The sequence below is a fragment of the Penicillium antarcticum genome (assembly GCF_028974205.1).
Source record: "Penicillium antarcticum strain IBT 31339 chromosome Unknown utg000001l_segment0_segment0, whole genome shotgun sequence".
Taxonomy (NCBI): Eukaryota; Fungi; Ascomycota; class Eurotiomycetes; order Eurotiales; family Aspergillaceae; genus Penicillium; species Penicillium antarcticum.
The window spans coordinates 1,706,498-1,721,825 of record NW_026695299.1 but is presented as its reverse complement, the minus strand read 5'-3'; the positions used below and the strand labels follow the sequence as shown (position 1 = coordinate 1,721,825).

Sequence of the window (15,328 nt, the reverse complement as noted above, 5' to 3'; positions counted from 1 at the left end):
TACAGTGTAAACAGACGAAGCGCACGTGACAGACCATTTAAATTACCCGCAATTTTTTTTTCCATCTCGCTTTCCCATCCATTTTTCATTAACGCCAATTCTGCGAAAATCATGTTCAAATGATCTATTCCTGGACTCTTATGTGTATAATGTTGACACTATGAGTATCACGATGCTGAGATCTAAACCGACCACTGATGGTTCCTACCCATTCGGTGCTTCCTTTGACCAAGTGGCACCTATCTCGACACCCACCATGAACTGGATAGCGATGTAGTCTCAGCCATTTATATACTGGTCTCTCACTTCTTGGGTCACTTGGCAACGCGTAATGTGCCTATCTCATTGTTTCTTCTCTCCTTCTTCCCTTGACCTACAGTACATGATACAATGCTCTTCTCCATCATTCACATGATGAACAATTTTATATCGATCTGGGCTGTTAAACACTTGAACTCCCGGGGCATGATCAATGATACACTGAAAATTCTGACTGAATTTGGAGAAACATTTGCTATAGCGTTGGAAACTGAAAGTTTGAATGAAAGTTACAAAAAATTGGTATCACAGACAAACAATTAAACATTGAATCGTGATCGCTGTAAAGGATGTATTCCGACGCTAGCATATTGCTCCTTGTACGAAGATCATCAATTTCCCTTCCTACCATTCTGGGCCCGACTCTCTTCGAGGGCTTTTTGCACCCAGGACTCGTCTTTTCTCTCAGTTGGCACAGGTCGCTGGAGACTAGATCCTGTAGAGGCTTGAGTCTGAGCGTTTTGTCGGGCTGTGCGGATTGAACTGAAACAGTATGAACAAAGAATGACAGCCATTGTGAATGCCGCGATGGGAGCATTTATAGACTTGATTCAGGTCAGTATCAGAACAATGGTCAAACCCAATTTAGAACCCAACGTATGGTTGGAGTGTGTGGATAGGAGTCGAGGGGCTGATTGGAATATGGCTTTTATTCATTGCGCGATATGCTGTACATACCCCTGATGGCTTGCCGAATGTCTTTGATTTGGGCTGATGTTGTGGCATTGTATATCTCAGAGATTCTTCAAGGTTGAAATGGGATTAGAGGCGACAGATCTCGGACTACACGGAAGGCAGCTTGATCTGCGCTTTGCGGATGGGTGGGAATTTGGCGCTGGGGTATCATTCGATGGAAACAATGAAGTATGAATTTAAAATGGAGATATGAATGTTGTAGAATCAAGGAGAAAGAAGCGCGTATGGATATCGCAGTATACCGTTGAGACTAATATATAGAGAGCGAAAGCAACCATCGAGCTGGGTTAGATATTGATCCGGCAGAAAACGGACATGGTGTTGCGGTAAATATAGCGGGACGTTCTCTCGCCAATTAGCGCTACGGATTACTTGGCCCTCTTTACACCGCTCTGCCTTTATCGCATATCGCGTCAGTGGTCTTCATCATGGATCAACCATACAACAGCCATGGCTTCCGACTCAACCCACAAGGGGGGCATGTCTCTCTATGGCCATCTTCTCGATCCGTCAAACGACAAGCCTGGAACTATTTCTCGTGCTCCAGTTGTCTTCAAACAGAGCTCGGAAATTGAGGCGCAACCCGACGACCCGGCGGGCAAAAAGCAACTGAATGCTGGTAGCTATAATTGACTTCTCTGATTACAGCGAAGCAGCTTGAGCTCACCTTCCTCTCCCCGAACAGCTTCTCTCCGATTCCAGCCCACAAGAAGGCCACAGCTCTCGGCGCAGAAGTCCAAGCCGAAGTCTACGTTGCCCAAGGCGGCGCCACATCCCGCACCCAACCAAGCTCCGAATTCCTCGTCAGCACCTCCAGCAAAGAGCACTTTGGCTGACTGGGCGGCCTTGGAAGATGACGACTACGGATACCAGGGCGAGAAACGACAGCGCGGCGGCAGGAAGAAGCGCAAGAAGAACCGAGAAGAGCACATTGTTCAGAACTGGGACGACATCTATGATCCGTCGCGACCAAACAACTACGAAGAATACCGGCACAGTGATGAAAAAATCATGGAGGTCCGCGACTGGAAGGATCGCTTGTACGCGCATCGGATGAGACGCTCGCTGAGCCGAGACTCGGACAGCGATGATGACAACAGGCCAATGAACCGTATGTTTCAACTGCTTCAGTCGGGTTATGCCAGAGCACTACTAAAATCATTTCTAGGACAATTTGCACCCCCGAGCAGCTTTGCGCCGCCACCAAATCTCAACAATGCGCCGCCTGCACCGGCGTCCGTTCCTGATGATGCATCTGGTGAAGATGCTTTTGCTCGTCGTGCACGCCTCGGTCAGGCTTCCAGCTTTGCACAGCAAGTGCCACCGCCACCACCTGAAGATCCTACCCCTGTTTCTCACGATCCCACCGGTGAAGACGCATACATGCAGCGATTCCAGAAAGGCGGCAACCTATCCTCAGAACAAAACATACCTCCTCCACCGCCATCACGCCCTCTTGATAAATTCCAACCTAGTACTGCCACAATCTCCCGTGCTCCGGTCAGATATACTTTACCGGCGCCGGCAGAAGATATCCCTACATCAGAGGCCGAGCTTGAAGCTGTGTTGGCCGAAGAAGAGCCAGTAGACGAAGAGGAAGAAGAAAACGAAGATGCACCACGTTCTACTCGTCCAGGACAAAAGGGTTTTGCGGAACGTTTGTTGTCTAAGTATGGCTGGACCAAGGGATCTGGACTTGGTGCCACTGGTTCTGGTATCAAGAATCCGCTACAGGTAAAGGTTGAAAAGCGAAAGAAACGACCTGACTCAGAGGGTGGGGGCTTTATCACGCCCGCTGGACGAGGTAAGATTATTGGAAGTAAGAAGCTAGGAGGCTACGAGAGCAAATTTGGCCCTATGGGTGAAGTAATTGTTCTGCGAGGTATGTTGAATGGAATCGATCTGCAGTCCGAGCTGGAGACCAGCCAAGGTGGAGGGTTGATGCAGGAAATTGGCGAGGAGTGCAATGAGAAGGTATGCTTATTGTTACCTGCGAATTGATGTATGAAAACTATGCTAATATATTGGAACTTTAGTATGGAATTGTCGAGAGAGTTTACATTGCCCGTGATGTCGGAACTCCTGCTCCCGTCTTTGTCAAGTTTACAAGCCCGTTGTCTGCTTTACGGGTAAGTTATGCCCGCATAAATCTGCTTTTGTGATTCGTTTCATTTACTGACAGCTGCCGACAGGCCGTCAATGCGCTAGAAGGTCGGGTCTTCAACGGAAACACAATCGAAGCCCGATTCTTCGACACAGAGAAATTTGACCAGGGGATTTACACGGATTAATCTCTTGTCAAATCCCACACAAGCACAATAATGATGTCAATTGAATTCAATGCCATTAGATCTCATCTATGAGGTCGTGTCAGACTAATCAAGTCTATCTCCAATACGTACACTTAACTAAGATTTTCCAACCCAAGGAAATAGTAAAAAAAAGACACTAGAATGTGACCCGATCAGATGTAGTCCTCCTGGCTAGCAGCGGCCGCTTCTTCACACCAACGGCTACAGGCTGTCCACCTGTCCTGCCACCAGGAACAGGAAGACGAGAGCGCAGGATCACAGTCTTCCTAGACTCCGCCTGAACAGACGGCCTCGGCAATGGGTTTGACTTCGACATCTCATCAACTTTCTCGTGGCCAAAAGAATCCCACGAAGGCCAGCCCCAACGCTTCTTGTGCTTCTCAACCAGAACCAATGGCTGCAGTCCTGCAGGCCCTGCACAGATAATACGCCGGCGAGGTTTCTTCTCCTTTTCATTTAGCCCATGCTTCCGAGCAAGGACCAGAGGCCTCAAGCCGAACTTATTATGTTCATCTTTCCACAGGATGGGAGCCTTGAACAAGGGCCACTTCGTCATTTTCCCAGTTTTGGCTTTGTTATTCAAAGTAGAAATAGTAGAAGTAGAAGCAGGATTATAAGCAGAAGGCTTCTTTGTGGGGTATAGGTCGGCTTTATTTATCCAGTTGAACCAGCGATGGAATTTCCCCCCAGGATTGCTATGAGTCAAATCTTGGGATTGTCTTGGTTCGTCTGCATCACTTGCGTTTGTGTCTGTGTTTGATCCAGATTCGATCTCAGGCTCGGTCTCATCTTCAGACTCATATTCCTCGACGGAGCCATCGTCATTGCTGTCAGGGAGGGCCATTACGGCTTGCAGTGTACACTGACGGCCACCGGCGTTCCATCTATCGATGTCGATGAGACGGCTTACAGTCTCCTCAAGCTTTTCTTCAATCTTATATTGCTTGCATAATCCTGTCAGGGGCATCTGTGCCGGGATTAGATAGCCCAGGTCGCATGCACAGCCTGCTTCATAGGGTAGTTGACACCAGATCAGAGAAGCTGTGTTCGCTGAGGCAGAGTGGGTGCACTTTTCGTAATACCACTCTGCCCTGAAACATATCTTAAATAATATTGATGGTGATATTGGTGATGACATATGGCTTTAAATATTTGGGGATTGGGTTAGGGTTAAGCCGCTTGATGGAGAGCTTGGATAGGAAGGTTGGATACTGTCGGAGCGAGCTAAGAAGCAGCCTTATATATCTGCTTTTCTGCTAAGCTAAGCCATAATTTACCGGTTTTCGCCTACAAGCTTCGTATAGGACTTTGTCTTTCCTCGGATGTATCCCTCGTCGTTCGATGGCGAATACAAAGGGCTTTTTTGCTCTTCTTTCATACCATACCATTTCAATGTACAAAAGCAGTGCTTGTTTGTATTTTCTCGTCAATTGGTCTATTCGAAATAAAGGGGATTCGTTGATGGTAAACTGCTTTTTCGAAGAAATATGTAGGTCTGTAAACAACCTCTTGCGTCTTACAGCCACGCAGATCTCGATTTGAAAGGGAAAACTTGAAGAGAATATCAATATATATTCTAGCTTTTTGATAGAAACAGTAATAATAAAAAATTATGTATTTGGGGTTGCTTGTTTGGACATACATTTCCAGATCCTTAGTACATTATACATACGCTGTAATGTACATCTATGAACAATCTACCCCACCTCTGTTTACCTATCAGATATGATTCATGCAGACTATCGAACAAACATGGAAAAGGCGCAATTATCGGATTGCTGACCTGGTTAAAGGGCTAGCTGGCCCGTTATGACCGCTACTCCCATATTGGGCCAGAGGTCAATGTATATAGATCGACTGAATCAACCTGTAAGCTACTAAAAATTCATAGCATAGATTCCAGGCCAGTCAAAATACCAATTCCACAGTAGCCCCTGCATACTTGTATTTGCTATATCTACCCAAAGAAGTGAGGCTCCGTGGCGGCCCTGTGAGGCGCTTACATAAGCGATCGCAGGCCTGTTGGCGATTGATTCCCATCGCTCCAGCTTTCGCGATTGCGACCTTTGAAATCTTCCTTCCGCTTCGCCTCTCCCCCACAACTGCGCCTGATTACCCCAGTCGCTCCTTCTTGCTTCTCTCTCTCCTTCAACTTTGCCATCGCGCACGCACTTCATCTCCCCAGATTTCATCAAGCGGTACCTGAAATCATGTCTCTCAGCCAGAACCGCCTCCAGGAGGAGCGGTAAGAAGCTTTCTTTTTGAGGATTATGCGCATTAGTTGCGCCTTTAGACCGCCATGTGCTGACGATTTCCGGTTATACAGCAAGCAGTGGCGACGCGATCATCCTTTCGGCTTTGTCGCAAAGCCAGCCCGTACTCCCCAGGGCGGCTTGGACCTTAAGACCTGGGAATGCGCCATTCCCGGCAAGAGCAAGACTCTTTGGGAGGGTGGACTCTTCAAACTGACTCTGATTTTCCCTGATGGTGAGTGCAGCGCATTCCAAACTGAAGATCCTTGTACTAATTTAGACGGTCATTGCTTCTAGAATACCCCACCAAGCCACCAAAGTGTACGTACCTCCACAATCGATCTCCAATGCATGCTTTTACGAAAACAGAATCATGCTCAAGACGGCATTTGTGATATAATATGAGGATATCTTGCTGATTCAAGACTAGGCAAATTCACGCCACCCTTGTTCCACCCAAACGTTTACCCTTCGGGCACAGTCTGCCTATCAATTCTCAATGAAGAGGAGGACTGGAGACCCGCGATCACTATCAAACAGATTCTGCTCGGCATTCAGGATCTCCTCGATAATCCTAACCCAGAGTCGCCTGCGCAAGCCGATGCCTACAACCTGTTCAAGAAGGACCGACCCGCATATGAGCGCAAGGTCAAGCAGGTGGTGAAGGAGAACCAGCCTATTTAAGCATTGATTCCCAGCGTGAACAGCGAAAAAGCTGTGACAATTTCTTTTTCAATTTTCAGCATGCGACATACCAGGGGAAGATCTATGCATATCTGGTTTTTTTTTTCTTCGGCGAATGAGGGATTAGCAATTTCCCACAGCGCGGCGTTAGCAATGGAGTTTGAGACATTGAAGCCATAAGTACATGATTTCCTGTAAGGACTCTCTAGATGGAAAGAAGATGCGACTTCGGGTGCGAATCCGGCTATCTTATCGGTGACTCAAAGAGTGCCGACATCGCCCCGCCGAGAAATTGGAAAAAAATTACTTGGTTCCTCCCGTAACCCCATGTATTAGTCAATTACTCACTCTTCTCTTCTGACTCTTCTTCTCCTCCTTCTATACTCTCCGAAAATCACCAATTGCCCAACATGTGTGGAATCTTCGCGTGCCACCAGTATGTTGTGCCTTGCCCTAACCCCCGCCATCCTCAATAGTGGGATCGTGGGGGACCGTCGTGTCATTGCTAATAGTCCCACAGTCACCCCGATGTGCAGCAGTTCAAGCCTACGGCTTTGCGCATGGCCAAGGCGTAAGTTCTTCAATTCCTATATCTTCAATTGCATCTGCAGTCCTCAGAATCCCGAATTGTCGCTAACTGATCTCTCGAACACAGTGTGCGCCACCGTGGTCCCGATTGGAGTGAGTCACTGCTCGAGTTACAACATTGCGCAGTATATATGAGGGAATAGGATTAACCAATCTTCTTTAACAGGCGGTAACTTCTGCGCCGAGAGTACTAGTGAGTCAAGCAAATGAATTGGTCTTCTTCTATAACTAACGGGGAATTCTTAGTCCTGGCGCACGAGCGTCTGAGCATCGTCGGTGTCGGTAAGTTCTGTCTGAGGGTTGACGCGCTTTCTTTAACTAACAGTTTCTTTATAGACTCCGGTGCCCAGCCCCTTGTGAACGAGGACAGCAGCCTCGCCCTCGCCGTCAATGGCGAGATCTACAACCACCGTCTTCTGCGGAAGAGCCTTCACACCAAGTACAACTTCAAGACACACTCTGATTGCGAAGTTATCATTCCCTTGGTATGTGAGAAAGGAAAAAAAGATAGAGCAGAGACGCTAATTACTTCTAGTACATGGAGCACGGTCTCGATGCCCCCAAGCACCTCGACGGCATGTTCTCCTGGGTTCTGTGGGACAAGAAGCAAGACCGTGTCATTGCTGCCCGTGATCCCATCGGTATCACCAGCTTCTACCTTGGTCGCTCTTCTTCCACTCCCGGCGCGGTGTACTTCGCCTCCGAGCTCAAGTGCTTGCACCCCGTCTGCGACGACATCATTGCCTTCCCTCCCGGTCACGTCTACGACTCGAAGACTGACAAGCTGACCCGCTACTTCGAGCCCAAGTGGTGGGACCCTACCAACGTCCCTACCACCCCTGTCGACTACAAGATCGTCCGTCACAGCCTCGAGAAGGCCGTCCGCAAGCGTCTGATGGCGGAGGTTCCCTACGGTGTTCTGCTGTCTGGTGGTCTCGACTCCTCCTTGGTCGCCTCTATTGCCCAGCGCGAGACTCTCCGCATGGCCGAAGCTTCCCGCGCCGCTCCTCCCTCCACCGCCGACGGCGAATTGGTTGGCATTGATGACGAGAACGAGCTTTCTACCGTCACCACTTTCCAGCAGCTGCACTCCTTCTCCATCGGTCTCCCCGGTGCTCCCGATACCGAGGCTGCCCTTGAGGTCGCCCGTTTCCTCGGCACCAAGCACCACCCCTTCACTTTCACTGTCCAGGACGGCCTTGACGCCCTCTCTGACGTGATCTACCACCTCGAGACCTACGATGTTACCACCATCCGTGCCTCTACCCCTATGTACCTGCTTTCCCGCAAGATCAAGGCCATGGGTGTCAAGATGGTCCTCAGTGGTGAGGGTTCCGACGAGATCTTCGGTGGTTACCTCTACTTCCACGCTGCTCCCAACAAGGAGGAGCTTCACAAGGAGACCGTCCGCCGTGTCAAGAACTTGCACTTGGCTGACTGCCTCCGTGCCAACAAATCTACCTCCGCCTGGGGTCTTGAGGCCCGTGTGCCTTTCCTCGACAAGGAGTTCCTCGAGACCTGCATGGGTGTTGACCCCCAGGACAAGATGATCACCAAGGACCGCATTGAGAAGCACATGCTCCGCAAGGCCTTTGACACCACTGATGAGCCCGAGACTGCTGCATACCTTCCTGACAAGATCCTCTGGCGCCAGAAGGAGCAGTTCAGTGACGGTGTTGGCTACAGCTGGATTGATGGCCTGAAGGACGAAGCCGAGCGCCAGGTTACCGATGAGATGATGAAGAACCCCAAGCCCGAATGGGGCACCGATGTTCCCGACACCAAGGAGGCGTATGTTTCTCTTATTGCACTATAATTTTTTCAAAACTAACTTCACACAGATACTGGTACCGCACCATGTTCGATGAGCACTTCCCTCCCTACTGTGCCGGCACAGTCGAGCGCTGGACCCCTACCTGGTCCAAGCAGACTGATCCCAGTGGAAGGTGAGTCAATTCCTGTTTCAAGGTTTCAAGGTTGAAAAATTCTTCTAACATCCCTCACAGAGCCATCTCCACCCACAACCAGAAGTATGACGAGACGAAGTAAATGTGAAGCCAAAGAGCCAAAAAAGCACACCTGGACTTTCTTTTCTGTTTTAGCCTTTTCTTTTGGATTAAAAGGATAGATTGTATATACTTTGCTAGTATAAAGTTATGATCCTTTCTTTTCTGTTTGTAGAATTCCGCCTCAGGCATAAACGCACGTGACTTCACCGGCGGGCTTTCCCGGCACCCGAGCAACCGCCAATCACCGGGCGCCCACCAACCCGTGCTAAGCCCCTAGTTCCCCCCCCCCCAACATCATCGGTCTCTTCTTCTTCTCTTTCTTCATCTCTCCATAGAACCACCCCTTTCTCTTACATCTCCTCAGTCATTAGACTTCATCTCGTCAACATGTCTGCCCCCGCTGCTTTCTCCGACATCGCCAAGGCGGCCAACGATGTACGCACATTGTCCGGATCAAAAATCGGCACACCGGAACTTGGCTAATACCTTATCCCAATAGCTCCTGAACAAGGACTTCTACCACGCCGCTGCCGGTATGTTTATCTATGGGCAACATTATGTCATTCCCGAAGCTTCAATGGCTAACTAGGGCTATTTAGCCAACCTTGAGGTCAAGTCCAAGGCCCCTAACGGTGTCACCTTCACCGTCAAGGGCAAGTCCGCCCACGAGGGTCCCATTGCTGGCCAGGTTCGTTATGATCGCGCTCATTGAGTCCCAAACACAATTCTAATGAATGCGCCTACAGCTTGAGGCCAAATACGTCGATGCGCCCACCGGTAAACGCCCCTTCCAGAAAAAGCCCCCGGATCCTGGCGCGCGAAAAGGACGGCCCATCACATTCCTCTGGGGATGTGGTCTCCGTCCAGTGCCCAAGGTTTCCCTGTTTATTTTTTCGGATACGACGCATCACAGAGTTAGGCTAATATATTCACATCGCCCAGGCCTCACCCTGACCCAGGCTTGGACCACCGCCAACGCTCTCGACACCAAGCTCGAGCTCGACAACAACATCGCCAAGGGCCTCAAGGCTGAGATCCTCACCCAGTACCAGCCCGCTAAGCAGTCCAAGGGTGCCAAGCTCAACCTCTACTTCAAGCAGCCCAACTTGAACGCCCGTGCCTTCTTCGACCTTCTGAACGGCCCCTCCGCCAACTTCGACGCCGTTCTCGGCCATGAGGGCTTCCTCGTCGGTGCTGAGGGTGGTTACGACGTCAACAAGGCCGCCATCACCAAGTACTCTGCTGCCGTCGGCTACAGCGTTGCCCAGTACTCCGCTGCCATCACCGCCAGCAACAACCTCTCCCTCTTCTCTGCCAGCTACTACCACCGCGTCAACGCTCAGGTTGAGGCCGGTGCCAAGGCCTCCTGGGACTCAACCTCCGGCAACGCTGTCGGCCTTGAGGTTGCCTCCAAGTACCGCCTCGACCCCTCTTCCTTCGCCAAGGTTCGTTCACGCACTGATTTTATATATGCATACATGCTAACCACATTTTACAACACAGGCCAAGATCAACGACCGTGGTATTGCCGCTCTGGCTTACAACGTTCTCCTCCGCCCTGGTGTCACCCTCGGCCTCGGTGCCTCCTTCGATACCCAGAACCTCAACCAGGCTGCCCACAAGGTCGGCGCCAGCTTCACCTTCGAGGCTTAAGCGTCTGAATTTCCTTTCAGATTTTGTCATTTTTGTTCCTAGTTTGTCTTTGCTGATGGGCTAGAACGATGATATGGAGATGGGGACTTTCATCTAAGATAATAGCCATGTGTGCGTCGTAGCTTATACTCGAGCACTCTTTGTATATCAAATCTAAATGTTTCCTTTGTTGATCAATACGATCAATTAATGTGGTCTAACCGAGAACACTGCAGTCAGCTCGCTTTAGAGCTATGTAAGGGACAGCGCAGTTAAGTAATATTTATATTGAAGCGCTATATACCACGTCAAGAATCCAGTTCCTGTATATAGCAAAACCAAACCAATTGAATATTGAACAATCAAGAATATGCTTCCCTCCGTCTCGTAGCCTTTCCCCCATGAGCAGCATCAGCAGCAGTAGCTGTCGCCGCAGACCATTTAAATAACCCAGTAATACCAGTAGCAACAACCAAAATGCCCGAAACAACCAAGAACCTCACAACAGTATCATCCGCACGCGAACCACCCCCAGACCTACTCTCATGCTCAGCATGTTCCCTGATAGCCGCTCTCACCTGCCGCCTCCTCCTCTCCTGCCTCCTCTGATCCTCAGCAGCCTGCGTCCGGAAATGCCCCCGCGCATTGAAATGATGTAACGGATTCCGATTAATAAAGCCAGCCCAGTCCTCGGCGTCAACACTAGAATCAAACCCAGCAGCCGACGCAAAGCCCCCTCCAGCTTTAGCCCCAGCCCCAGCCTTGCCGGGCGCATACGTCTCTGCCCGCCTCCCCGTAGACCCATACCCACCCTGCTCATAGAAACTAGGCGGCGGTCCGTGGAATGCATTGCGGCGTTTGCTCAGCCCGCTCGCGGGTCGGGACCCGGCGTAGCTGCCACTGCTGTGGCTGCCCATTGGATGGGCGTGCGTGTGGCCTGGTGAGGCGGAGGAGTGGCTGTGTGAGGGGGTGGCGTGCAGGCCATTGTCGCGGTCGTAGGTTGCGCGCTTTTGGGTGTTGCTGAGGACATTGTAGGCGGCTGAGATTCTGGAGAAGCGTTGGCTTGCGCTTGGGTCTGAGCGGTTGCGGTCTGGGTGGTGGCGGAGGGAGAGGGCGTAGAATTGTCTGTTTTGGGGGTTTGTGTTAGTTTTGTTTCTTGGTTGATGGGCTGAAGAGGGTTTCGGAAAGGTCGGTACTTTTTGATTTCGGCTGGTGTTGCGCCTACTGGAACGTCGAGGATTTCGTAGAAGTTTTGTTCCCGGGCTTGGCGGGAATTACTTGTTGTAAAGTGGTTTATTTGGGGGTTGGAGAGGCGATTTGCTTGCTGATGGTTGTTTTGGGGTTGTTTTGGGCGTGGTCGGAGGGGTTGGGTTGAAAGGGTGTGCACGCATGTTTGAAGTGAGGGCGTCTTTGCGCGCGGCGATAAGAAAATTGCTGTTACTCCAGGTGGAGGCATAGTGCTTGTGAGGAGGATGTGGATGTTGAAGAGGGAAGAAGCCCTGGAGCGTGGGAGGGAGGCGTAGATAGGGACTGTCGGAGAGTGGAAGTGGAGAGGAGTTCGGAGAGAGGTGAAGATCGGAGTGGCGTCATGGCGGATTAGGGGCGATACTATTCCCGGTGAACTCTTAAGATGCTCTACGTGCTGCTATGGGTCTATCGGTATGCCGAACTCCATGGTGGACTTATTTTCTCCCGAGACTTTACTATGAACTGAGTATGGAGCATGAGAGACTCTCAGGCTCCCAGGCAAGATTGGGGAGATGATCAGATTAGATAACAAGACTGGGCTTGGTCCACTGAGTCTAACCTCCCACGGTTCTCTGCCCTAATTTGGCTCTAGGTTGCCCTAATTTGGACCTAACTTTACTCTAACTATACCCCACGTTCATCCCACCGACCGGGACTGAGCTTGATAAGCATCGGTCAGTCCATAGCTCCGAGGAGCATCTCACACACTGACAGATGCCCGAGCACCTGTCATGCGAGACGCAAGACCATAGAAATGTAACTGCAAAACGCAACGAAAAGCAAAAGTCTATCTCAAAGCAGTGTAAAAACACCCCGAAGTCAGTACATTCGCCGGGGTCGGTGCCACTCGGCGTTTGATCCCATCGGCGAGCATCACCGCAGTATGTCGGGCCCCGAGCCATCATATACTACGTTCACCCCACCCATCCGAACTCACCAACAACAATGTCTCACCTAACTGCCCTCAAAGCCTACCTCCCATGGATTCAAACCCCCCTCGTGGCTAACGCTCCCATGAGCGGCAGCGCAAAAAGTAAGCTGGCGATCGCCGTGACACGCGCGGGCGGCCTAGGCCAAATCGGCTTCCTGGATGACATGCATGAACTATTGACCGAGCTGGAAAGCACCAAAAAGGGTCTTGAAGAGTCGGGGTTCAACACTTCGAAGACGCTTCCCATTGGCTTGGGCGTTATCGTCTTCGGCTCGTCGATGCATGCCTGGATGCCACTCTTCGAGAAATATAAGCCGGCTGTGGCCTGGCTTTCTTTTGCCGATACGGATACACTGAGTCAGTGGACTGAAGGTGTTCGGAAATCCTCGCCTGAGACTCGGGTCTGGGTGCAAATCGGAAGCGTTGCTGCTGCTGTTGATGTAGCGCAGGCCTGTCATCCTAATGCACTTGTTCTGCAAGGCGGGGATGCTGGAGGTCATGGACATGAGAACGGTGCTAGCATTGTATCTCTTTTCCCCGAGATTGCTGATGCACTTCACTATCTTGGACTTGGTGATATTCCACTCATCGCTGCTGGTGGAATTGTCGATGGGCGGGGATGTGCTGCGGCACTGACTCTTGGTGCCGCTGGGATCGTCATGGGAACAAGGTTTCTCGCTGCCGAGGAAACTTCCATTCCTAATATTTATCGGGATGCAGTCTTCGAAGCGTCTGATGGAGGTCGAACAACAGCCCGATCGCGGGTTTTTGATGAGGTCTGGGGTCCGAACTTCTGGCCTGACATTTATGATGGGAGATGTCTTCGGAATAAAATATACGAACACTATAAGAATGGAGTTGACGTGAGGAAAATTCAGAGTTGGATTTCTGAAGCGATGAATGGTCCTGATTCTGTGAACTTGGATACGAAAGACATGGGTAGCATTTGGGCTGGAACGGGCGTTGGACTAGTGAAGAAACAGGAGAAGGCGGCAGTGATCATTGATGAGGTGAGAGGAGATGCGCGGAAGTATTTGAAAAGGGCCTCGCTGTGTCTATAATGGAAGCGAAGACTAAGCGTTCACATGCTTTTTGGCCATGGTCACATCTCTTATAGCAATAATACGGAGTTGCATAATTCCATTCAATCATTTCTGGCATACTGTCACCATCATAGATTCTAAAGGTTGGCCCTATGTTCTACGCTCAAAGCACAGAATGATAGACAGACGCTGGAAAGATTTCTTGTATTTTTTTTGGTAGAGCCGCATCTAATGCTCGAAATACTGACAACAAAGTCATGGATAATGCCTGCAAGCAACTCTGGGATATTGTCTCAAAGATTTTTAATAATTGAGATTTTATGGTTTGGGTAGACACGGAACCTTTGAGGTTTTCCTTGTAAATCAGCCTTTATTTCCTATTTGGTGGGATTATGTGATCAAGCCAGGCGTATAGACAACCAGCTCTGCCTGATTCATAGCTATTTGAGTAGCTAGAATTCAGTAGGGAATGTTGCTTTCAAGTTGGATTGATCGTTATTCTCGAAGTAATACACGTGGCTGACAACAATTTCAATGAAAGAGATATCTTTTATTTTCTGAATCGGAATATTGGTGATTTAGTAATGCGCATGGGGAAATCTGAATTGGCCCGATTGCTTTTCGAACACGGCATTACGCCACAATATCCGAATGACCAGTCTGAAAATGTGATGCATGAAGCAATAGGACTACACGCAAAAACACTCGAGATACTGGTTGATCTTGGACTTCAACTTTCACCAGAACACCATGGACATTACGATACTTTCATTCAAGCTACAACTAACCACTTGAGAACAGAATTCGCGCCAGCATTTTTGATTTTTTCATCAAGCCGCTTTCAGTGTAAATGCTGAATACATTGTTGTACTAGATACGGGATATCCATTTCTATCTGATACGGCTCCGGAGATCGCGAAGGACTACCCCACCAATTGGAAAGGACCGAGAGCTGCAGAATGGCATCGAAAATGGAGGGAAAGATCCACACGTTCCTTAAAGCAGGCGCAAACATCGAGGCGGGGTTCCCCAGATGGGACGCCCCTGATTTGCGTAGCTTGCGAGCCTAGACTACCCACGCGTGAGTGAAGGATTGTGCTTCTCTCGAGGAAAGGGGCCAACGCTCTCCATCTTAGCCCAGGCGGCGAGTCGCCATGGAGGGCAGTTGTAGACCTCAATGTCTCCAGGTCCGTGAAGTTGCTTCTCAAGCATTTGGATAACAGAGTCGCCGCTGGAGTTGACATGATCAGAGCTCGGATCAAGGCTGAGGTCGCAAGGAGGTATGAAGCAGGCGCTGCAATAGAATGGCCTAGGACTCGATACCGGGAAGATGAGGCCGTTTTGAAGGATCTCATGGATATCGATTCTCGGGTCAAGGATGCTGCAGAATTAGCAGAAAACAGCAAGGTTTAAGCAGTCATCTCAAATTGGTACTGACCTCGGGTTTAATTTTTTTTATATAGGACGGATTGCATTGAATGAGAGAGAACTTCATAAGGACTGTTTAGCGGAGCAATATATGAAACTCCAAAGTAAATTGTAGAAGAGACGAGATCAATACAAAAGATTCTGATAATGGCACCCAATCTCTTGTGGTTAAATGGCATAATGTTTT

The 15,328-nt window shown here is 49.7% G+C and overlaps 8 protein-coding genes across 8 annotated transcripts; 5 read left to right on the top strand and 3 right to left on the bottom strand.

Moving 5' to 3' along the window:
- Positions 1 to 650: 650 nt before the first annotated feature.
- Positions 651 to 833, bottom strand: N7508_000649 (uncharacterized protein; the record flags this gene model as incomplete). The annotated part of the gene is made up of 1 exon (XM_058458734.1): positions 651 to 833. The coding sequence occupies one exon, from the start codon at positions 831 to 833 to the stop codon at positions 651 to 653; it is 183 nt and encodes a 60-aa protein (XP_058324956.1).
- Positions 834 to 1,464: 631 nt separating this feature from the next.
- On the top strand, positions 1,465 to 3,305 carry N7508_000648 (uncharacterized protein; the record flags this gene model as incomplete). The annotated part of the gene is made up of 5 exons (XM_058458733.1): positions 1,465 to 1,633; positions 1,700 to 2,125; positions 2,183 to 2,988; positions 3,051 to 3,143; positions 3,207 to 3,305. 5 exons carry the CDS (start codon positions 1,465 to 1,467, stop codon positions 3,303 to 3,305), a joined length of 1,593 nt encoding a protein of 530 aa, XP_058324955.1.
- A 157-nt stretch (positions 3,306 to 3,462) lies between these two features.
- N7508_000647 (uncharacterized protein) lies at positions 3,463 to 4,293 on the bottom strand (the record flags this gene model as incomplete). Its single annotated transcript, XM_058458732.1, has 1 exon — positions 3,463 to 4,293. One exon carries the CDS (start codon positions 4,291 to 4,293, stop codon positions 3,463 to 3,465), a length of 831 nt encoding a protein of 276 aa, XP_058324954.1.
- Positions 4,294 to 5,536: 1,243 nt separating this feature from the next.
- On the top strand, positions 5,537 to 6,262 carry N7508_000646 (E2 SUMO-conjugating protein UBC9; the record flags this gene model as incomplete). The annotated part of the gene is made up of 4 exons (XM_058458731.1): positions 5,537 to 5,571; positions 5,653 to 5,813; positions 5,876 to 5,899; positions 6,009 to 6,262. 4 exons carry the CDS (start codon positions 5,537 to 5,539, stop codon positions 6,260 to 6,262), a joined length of 474 nt encoding a protein of 157 aa, XP_058324953.1.
- A 410-nt stretch (positions 6,263 to 6,672) lies between these two features.
- On the top strand, positions 6,673 to 8,941 carry N7508_000645 (asparagine synthetase B; the record flags this gene model as incomplete). Its single annotated transcript, XM_058458730.1, has 9 exons — positions 6,673 to 6,698; positions 6,783 to 6,833; positions 6,918 to 6,943; positions 7,017 to 7,043; positions 7,097 to 7,132; positions 7,187 to 7,335; positions 7,386 to 8,641; positions 8,692 to 8,796; positions 8,857 to 8,941. The coding sequence occupies 9 exons, from the start codon at positions 6,673 to 6,675 to the stop codon at positions 8,897 to 8,899; spliced, it is 1,719 nt and encodes a 572-aa protein (XP_058324952.1). The 3' UTR covers positions 8,900 to 8,941.
- Positions 8,942 to 9,246: 305 nt separating this feature from the next.
- Positions 9,247 to 10,512, top strand: N7508_000644 (porin; the record flags this gene model as incomplete). The annotated part of the gene is made up of 6 exons (XM_058458729.1): positions 9,247 to 9,294; positions 9,359 to 9,392; positions 9,459 to 9,547; positions 9,606 to 9,636; positions 9,802 to 10,304; positions 10,363 to 10,512. The coding sequence occupies 6 exons, from the start codon at positions 9,247 to 9,249 to the stop codon at positions 10,510 to 10,512; spliced, it is 855 nt and encodes a 284-aa protein (XP_058324951.1).
- Positions 10,513 to 10,853: 341 nt separating this feature from the next.
- Positions 10,854 to 11,947, bottom strand: N7508_000643 (uncharacterized protein; the record flags this gene model as incomplete). Its single annotated transcript, XM_058458728.1, has 2 exons — positions 10,854 to 11,616; positions 11,688 to 11,947. 2 exons carry the CDS (start codon positions 11,945 to 11,947, stop codon positions 10,854 to 10,856), a joined length of 1,023 nt encoding a protein of 340 aa, XP_058324950.1.
- A 737-nt stretch (positions 11,948 to 12,684) lies between these two features.
- Positions 12,685 to 13,731, top strand: N7508_000642 (nitronate monooxygenase; the record flags this gene model as incomplete). The annotated part of the gene is made up of 1 exon (XM_058458727.1): positions 12,685 to 13,731. The coding sequence occupies one exon, from the start codon at positions 12,685 to 12,687 to the stop codon at positions 13,729 to 13,731; it is 1,047 nt and encodes a 348-aa protein (XP_058324949.1).
- Positions 13,732 to 15,328: the final 1,597 nt, after the last annotated feature.